Source organism: Morone saxatilis, unplaced genomic scaffold (genome assembly GCF_004916995.1).
Source record: "Morone saxatilis isolate NCDOM2014 unplaced genomic scaffold, NCSU_SB_2.0 Contig15, whole genome shotgun sequence".
Lineage (NCBI taxonomy): Eukaryota > Metazoa > Chordata > Actinopteri > Moronidae > Morone > Morone saxatilis.
In genome coordinates, this window is record NW_023339707.1 from 3,763,979 (window position 1) to 3,772,492 (window position 8,514).

An 8,514-nucleotide genomic window follows, 5' to 3' on the forward strand; every position below is an offset into this window, starting at 1 on the left:
AATGGTAGGCGTACTCCTGATACCACCCTTTGCAGAGTAAACTAAATTCCAAATAAGACACTTCCAGACTCAGTACACCTCTTCACAGACACAGAGATGCTGTTATCGTTGAACGTAATTATTTTATTACTCAGGTTAAGAGTCCAAATGTGACTGGAAGTCTGTTTCACTACCACAACAAGAAGCTGGATGAACCAGAGGCTTCATGAAATTACTGGTGTGAGGAGTTTTGTGACAGCTTGAATGATCTCTAACACCTTTAGTACTCTAATACATGCTGATACTGACATCTCACATGTACATTTATCTCCCGAGCACAGAGTAAGACCACACAGATGTCAATAAGACAGATCGAATCCAGCCTGGTGGCAAGAATTAAGAAACATATAAACAGAGCCAATCTTCTTGCTGATCGTCTTGTTTGTTTAGGTAGGTCATATAGAGGCAACAGTATTAAACTGAGACAAACTCCTTGTAGTACATTTGACAAAAAGAGATTAAATGATAGGGAATTGGCTGACATGGGAACAATAATAAAAAACAAACTGGATCAGGAAAGAGATTCTGCTCGTAGCTAAGGTACCATAAAGAAAACAACAAAGAGGGAACCTGCAAAAGAGAGGTGTAACATCCTACCAAATGTTTAAATCAAATGCAAATAATATGCTTAAACTGTGGTACTCTGAATTATCCTATATTGTCTATAACATACTCATCATGACTGATAAACAATCAGTCTCAAACAATGTGTGTGCTCACCTCTATGTCTGTAGTTAGGAATTAGTAGTTCAAGATCTTCTCTTAATCAATTCCACAGACCTGTGGAGCTCTCTTAAATTTGAGTGTTCTGTTTGTGAGTAGGAGTAAAAAAGTGAAGAGTTTTTACTTTTATCTATATGTAACGTTCAGAAAATTTCAGAAAGCTGCCTTTACTTTAAATTTTAGGTGGCACTAACTGGTTTTCAATGTACAAAGAAATGTTCACTTAAAATGACTAAAGCCATTTGATGTTTTTTAATCTTACAAAATGTAGTTAGTTTAACTGTAATCAGTTTCAACAATTTTTGAGTTATATGAAATTATCTGGTTTTACAATGTAGAATAATGTTACTATATTATATTTGGATTATTGGCTAAATGATATGCTTGCCGTTCACGAATTACCCCATCAGCCAACACTACGAAGCAACCAATGACAGACCCGCACCACGCAGCCAGCCAACCCCAGTTTAGGTCGGGCTACAGTTAGCTAGTTGTATACCCCTTCTTTGCATCGCTCTTGGCTAGTAGAAAGCAATTGTTTGCTTTGTACTGTTACATAATTTATTGTTGGCAAGGAAGCTAAGGTTTGCCAGCCAGCCACACTGAATATTATCCATTGACAAAGTAACCTGCATACGGCAAACCAGTCAATTTCCCAGCCAAATTAGTTTCCCAACATAGAAATGCATTCAGTCCACGGGCAACCAGGGAAGTCGTTACAACCCATTCACTCATTGCCAATAAAAGTGATTAATACATTAATATAATAGGTCAAATGTTTCAGAATGGTATATATGGAAGTCCAAATTTAAGTTTAATTTTAGCAGTTTAATATGGACCAAGATTAAAAGTGGCTGATACGACAAAAAGCACAACAGAACTTTATTAGATTGTCAACACTCGTTAAGCTTGAGTCAGAATAATGAGAGTCATGCGATCAACCAAAACATGTTTCATGGTGGAATTACTGAAATTCAATTAACTTCCAAGCACTCTGAAAAAGATCTGTTCTTGTTTATAGAGTTTTGAATCGACATCCCACATGATTCAAAACCTGCTGATAATATATGATCAGTGTGATTTCACTGTAGTCATGTGAATTTCACAAAGCAAAGCAGAAATTCCCCTTTGGCACTGTTTATAGTGAAGTTTTCTTATGTGGCGAAAGCTCAAACTCAGATCCTCAACATCATATTGATATTGCCACATGTTCTTTTTTAGGATGGTTGAGTCAGTCCCTCTGTGCCTTGCATTCGCAAAAGCCCCACTGGCATCCATTTTGGCTGAAAGAAGACCAGAGTCTATGTTATTTCCGCACGTTTCCATGATGATAATGAGGCTAAGAGCCACTGGCGGGAAAGAAGAAGGTTAGAGAAGATGGAGGAGAGAGGGTATGGTGGAAAGGGTTGGATCGGTATTGCCAAGACTCATGACTCATCGTGGTGAGAGAATGAGGGAAGAAATGAATGAGGGAGGAGAGGAATGCAGGGCCAGTATTGGTGGAAGGATGGTTGAAGGTTGAGCCACCATAGTTTCATCCTGCATGTTGGGCATGGTGAGGAACATGGTAAAGGCATAGGCAGGAATGATAGGGGCAATAGTTGCCCTGTTATCAACAATGTTTACACAGTGAGTAATTCTCTCAGGAATGAGCATCAGCTATGAATTATGTAGAGTTGTTCATAGAGAATAATAATGCATCACAACTCATGTCAGGTAGAGGTATATAAGCACAAAATTGGACATAAATAAACCATGACACTTGGGTTCATTGTTTTAAAAAAGCCTGAGGCTCAATGGTATTAACCTAAGGCACCTCTTGTTCCACTGTAATTAAAGCCAGCTGGTCAGTGCTGTTCACCTGGTTTGCAGAGACAAGCATACAGAACAGCACATGTTGTATTTGTTATACTCAGAACAAGACTAGGGATGGCATACAGGTTGCCTACAGCAGCCAAGGAATTTTGAGCCCTAAACCATCCAAACTGTTAACTCTCCTCTCAAAATATCTCATTATAGGATACTGCTTTGTACTGTTTATACCCATGTTTTTAAAATGGATGTTAGCTGGTGGACCTCCCAATCTTGTTTTTAAGAGAACTAGAAGAACTTGTTTCAAGTGATGCTTGCAGCTGAGTTTGATGGTGTGATGTGCTAAACACAACATAACCCTAACCCTAATTCTTTTGGTGTTTTTGGTGGTGGGTACGGCCAAAGTAAGGGTACTAATGTGGACAAAAATCTGAAGTGCCGGTACTTAGTACCAGTGAGTTTCAGTCCCTGGAATGATGCTGTATGGTGAATGACATTCAGATGCTTCTCCATGCAGCATTTATGAGCATTCGAAAGCTCTGGTTTAAAGTGATAGCTTAACATTTTTGTGAAAAAGGTGAGAAGATCAATACCCCTGTCCACTAAAGTATGACAGCCAGCTAACGGTTAGCTTAACTTAGCATAAAGCCTACCAACTCTTCTAAAGCTTGCTAATCAACATCTCCCATGATAGCAGTTTTTGCTAATTTTGTATACGATAATTTGTAGGTTTTATGCTGTGTTTTGTGATATGTGTATTTCATTGTGTATGTATGTATGTAACTGTTTTTGTGCTGCACTGAATGATGGACTAAATTAAGTGTGTCCACTTCTGTCCAAAGAGGGCACTTTATAAAGTCAAACTAACAGAAAAATTGGTTAATGGAAAGAAAGTGGTGACAGAATAGATGTCATTGCCAAATGTTCTATAATTAATTAAACACCAATGCATTACACTCTACACTCCACATCCAGTGTCGCATGATAATCAACAGTACCTCCCTCCTCTCATTTACACACACACACACACTTACACAGACCTTACCCAGGAATTACAAACACACCTTAATTTACAAAAGTCAACCAGCATTAATGTGTAACAACTACTGAACCTCTTATCAACCAAGGATTAACCAACCCACACTGCTGTTTTTCCTGATACATAGCTTCTGCTGCATGTAACTGATTCTTTTTAAAATTTGACCAGACCTCCCAATTTTACAAGCTGTGGTTTGTTTGAACACTTTTACCCGGAGAGACACACACAGCATAGAGATTCAAGCAAGTAAATATAACTACTCCACAATCCTCTCTAAAGACCAGGTTTTCTCTAACAACACAGAGAAGCCTGTAGAACGACCAGGTAATGGTTTTGAGTGACTGCACTATGTGTCATAGAAGTGTAATGTTACAGCCCTGCCTCCCTCTCTCACCCAGAACTTTAGCCAATGGCAGCTCACCCCAGTCCCCTCCCACAGCAACAGGCTTTAAAACTCCTCAGTAGCTTCTTCTCATTTCTATCCACTCTGGTCTCTCCCCTCTGCTGGCCTGCCTGCCTGCCTGCCTTGCCAACCAAGCCATTCGGTCTGACCTTCCCAGACTTATTTCATCCGAAAGAAGAAAAAAACTACTTCAAATTTCAGAATGTCGGCTTATAATAAGTCCACCAGTTACACTGTGAGGAGTTCTTCTGGCCCACGGAGCTTCAGCAGTAATTCCTACGCTGGACCAAGTGTCTCTTCCCGGAGGAGCTACAGTGTCAAAAGTTCCTTCGGAGGAGGCAATAGGGGCTTTGGAGGAGGTGCTGGCATCACCAGCAGCTCTGCCTATGGCCTGGGCTCAAGCATGAGTGGTGCAGGCATGGGCATGGGTGGAGGCTACGGCGGTGGCATGGGTGGAGGCTACGGCGGTGGCATGGTTGCTCAGGCCCCCATCACCGCCGTGACTGTGAACAGGAGCCTGCTGGCCCCCCTGAACCTCGAGATTGACCCCGCCATTCAAGTGGTCCGCACCCAGGAGAAGGAACAGATCAAGACTCTCAACAACCGATTTGCTTCCTTCATTGACAAGGTAAGAGCTTGTAATAGAGGGCAGATACATGTGTGTGTGGGTCAAATGTTCATGTTGCCCAAGTTTTTGCTTTAAACTTCCCATTCAAACAGATGTTTGAGGTGGGTGGAGAGCTCAGACCCAGTGGAGTCAAAAAGCTGAACATTTCTCTGACATTGTTATGCAATATTTGATAGAGAGGCCCATATGTTTGCCACATGTCATGGAATGCTGATATCTGCTTTCTTTGCTGCGTGGAGAAAGTTATTTTATTCCCCTCTCAGCTTTCGTCACCTCCCACAAATGAAAAAAATGAATATGCTGCAACTCAAACTCAGTGTTATGCTCTTGCTCTTTTGGCTAAGGCTGCCCTTTTATAGTGATGAAAAACAGACTGGCAGAAAGGAGAGTGAGAAAGACAAAGACAAAGAGAGAGAGAGAGAGAGAGAAAGAAAGAGAGAGAAAGAAAGCAAAGGGTGTGTCAGGGCTTGTGATATGAGTTACCTTGGGAATGGTCCCTCCCTTAGTTCGGGTGTGGCTCTTTCTGCTGCCCTGGTGGCCCCCACCCCTCCCAAACACACACACACACACACAGTCAGCACTGACTGTCCTATTGTTACCTTAATGACAATACCACCTTTCACGGTGTAACATTTGAAAAGGAGTGTCCACTGGGAGTATGAATAGATTGACTTTTAATCATTGCGATCAGCATTTAAGTCCAGCATTTATGTAATACCCGGGTGTATGTGTGTGTCCTCCGAGGCCTCAGCAGTGGGTTAATATTTAAAAAGGCCAGTTGGTTTCATGTTCAGGCCAAAGCCAGCTGACTGGCTGCATATCAACTCTCCTTCTCCCAGCGCAATGATTAAAAGAAGATAAAGTGAATTTGCATGCTTCAACACAAACCAGATGAACTTCCACACTATCGTCTGTTATCTTATGGTGGAGGTCCATTTTGAGGCATTTTGTTATCTGTATTTACTCCAGTTTAAATGAAGACCATAAGAGGTTCTTGGTTAGAGCTCACCTGTAGAGTGCAAAGTGTCAGGGAGCAAGGTCCATGGAGTCACATATCTGCTTTTGCTATACCTTGCTTTTATTGTTCACAAGTATGCAAACTCTCCACCTTTTTGCCTTCCACCTCCACCCCCCCTCCCTTCAGCTAATAAATCATCCTCATTTCCTCTCCCCACCACTCCCTGACTTTATACTCCATTTTCCTCTCTCATCACATCTATAACACAGTTAAATATTTACCTTGCTGCATTTGCCTGGGGATGCAACTTGGCTTCACCCACTTCTCTCGATGTATTTGTTCTCTTTGGCTGCGAACCGCCCTGTACAAAAACAGGAAGACATGCAGGAGAAGGGTTAACCAGCTCTATTCCTCCATCACTGGCTTTTTCCGACCTTGTCTCCCTCCCCTCCACCTCCTGTCAGGATGCACGTACGTCAGGCCTTCCTTTGGAAAAAAGCATGGCCAGTCTGGAAACACAGCCAACAGCAGCTTACAAAGCTCCAAAGATAGATAAGAACAACAAAGACTGTAGAGTGTATGTGAACAAGAGGCAAAGCGAGGTTGATCCTGATGATTGATTATTAGGATGTTAACCCAGAGGTGATGTTACGTCAGGGCAGGGCAAGCAGCAGTTACATCATACTTTTAAAGGGAATATCATAAAAATGATATCTTCACATTTTTGTCATAGTAAACCAGCGTGTAAGTCACTGATTCTTCGTAAAGGTTTTTTGTTGATTCATTCCTAATGACCCTAACAAATAACCATAATTTTCTCCTTATTTCTGCTTCTTTCACACCAGGTCCGCTTCCTGGAGCAGCAGAACAAAATGCTGGAGACCAAGTGGAACCTGCTGCAGGGACAGACCACCACCCGCTCCAACATCGACGCCATGTTTGAGGCCTACATCTCCAACCTGCGCAGACAGCTTGACAGCCTGGGCAACGACAAGATGAAGCTGGAGGCTGACCTGCACAACATGCAAGGCCTGGTCGAGGACTTCAAGAATAAGTGAGTGTGGAAGGGGCAAAGGGTGGGGGGATGAAAAAAAATCAATCAATCAATGCAGGGTCAGCTTTTTCTTACATCAGTATCACTGTACAACAGTTCAGGAGTTGTGCCTTGCAGTACCATGAGTTAATCTTTGTGTGGACTACTCCCCACATCTGTCCATTGTCTTGCGTCATACAAACTCTAGGGAATTACAACACTGAGGAAGCATGTTCACATTACATTACATATGACTCGAGGTAAAAAACATTTTACAGAGTTGGCTGTCAGAAAAGCTGCCTCTAGCTTTACACAAGTGGACACAAGCATGCGCATGCTGACATGCACATGTCTCCAACACAAACAGGTACAATGGTGCCGCACATATTTATCAGTTGTCCGGAGACAAATGGATCATATCGGCTGAGGTCAGGGGAGTCCTGAGGGAGGAAGATCAGTAACACCTCTCACACTTGGCGCTGAGTCAACAGAAACTGTGCGAGGCAAATGTCCCAAATGAGTTCAAGAGTTAGAGATGGACTACCTGCGCCTCCTAGTGTTACATTACTGTATAAACTCTCTGACACAGCCACAAGAGACTCTGACCATGAACTGTATTTTGTTCCTCTCAGGTATGAAGATGAGATCAACAAGCGCACAGAGTGTGAGAATGACTTCGTCCTCATCAAGAAGGTCAGCATCATCATTTGTCTTTGAGTTTATACCCTGTCTGAACTTTCTTTTAGCACTTAAATAATAAATAATATATTTTAAATCGTGTTTTTCCTGTAGATTATGTCACTTCTGTGTAATGTCTCATACTAACATGCATTGTTATTGGTTCCAGGATGTCGATGAGGCCTACATGAACAAGGTTGAGCTGGAGGCCAAGCTGGAGAGTTTGACAGATGAGATCAACTTCCTGAGGTCGATCTATGAGGAGGTATGGCACATAATCAGCTCAGTGGCGTTGTTTGTTTCTCTAATTTCCCTCTTGGCTTTAAAACTGCCAACCTTCAAACCACTTGATGCATTCATCAGCATTATTTGTGATTTATTGATCCAGTCATATCATGCCTATGATGTTTGTGGTGTCAGTTTCCCGCAACTTCTCAGCATCTGGTGAACATCTTGACTCGCCTCTTGTACTGCTGGAAATACATGAGCTGGATGGGTTTCCTCAGCGAGGCGGCTAATCTCTATTATTTCTATCCTTCTTTTTTATTGTACTTCAGGAACTGCGTGAGCTCCAGAGCCAGATCAAGGACACCTCAGTCATTGTGGAGATGGACAACAGCCGCAACCTGGACATGGACTCCATTGTGGCTGAAGTCAAGGCTCAGTATGAGGACATCGCCAACCGCAGCCGCGCAGAGGCAGAGACATGGTACAAGACCAAGGTAATGGTTCCTATCCTTACATTATAATAGTTTGTATTGAAAACCCTTCTTGCCATTGCTATAGACAGATTAATATTTAAATCATGAGTCAGTGTCAGCCACCCAAGCCGAGATAGATCCATTCAGATAAGCAGGGACCGACTATTGACCATCATCTGTACATTAAGTAATCTCATAAATAGGGTTTCCAGTTAGTAATATTGTTTTGCTGATGTTTTTTTAGTATGAAGAGATACAGACATCCGCCAGCAGATATGGAGATGACCTGAGGGCTACCAAGACAGAGATTGCAGACCTGAACCGCATGATCCAGAGACTGACATCAGAGATTGACGCCGTCAAGGGACAGGTATGGAAAAAATTGTTTTGACAACATGGTCCGCCATTTGGAGACATCATTTATTGTGTTGTTTAACAATCATGAGAGTGGACAAAGCCTTATTTTCTAAAATCTTCTCCCAGCGTGGCAACCTGGAGGC

At 42.3% G+C, this 8,514-nt stretch overlaps 1 protein-coding gene across 1 annotated transcript in view; it reads left to right on the forward strand.

Annotated features, from left to right (window-relative positions):
- Positions 1–4,077: 4,077 nt before the first annotated feature.
- LOC118323875 (keratin, type II cytoskeletal 8-like) overlaps positions 4,078–8,514 on the forward strand; it is a gene marked incomplete in the record, with an annotated part of 5,581 nt that continues 1,144 nt past the window's right edge. Inside the window, 7 exon segments of the mRNA XM_035655934.1 lie at positions 4,078–4,644; positions 6,448–6,656; positions 7,268–7,328; positions 7,483–7,578; positions 7,871–8,035; positions 8,259–8,384; positions 8,498–8,514. Coding sequence (XP_035511827.1) covers positions 4,219–4,644; positions 6,448–6,656; positions 7,268–7,328; positions 7,483–7,578; positions 7,871–8,035; positions 8,259–8,384; positions 8,498–8,514 — 1,100 coding nt within the window.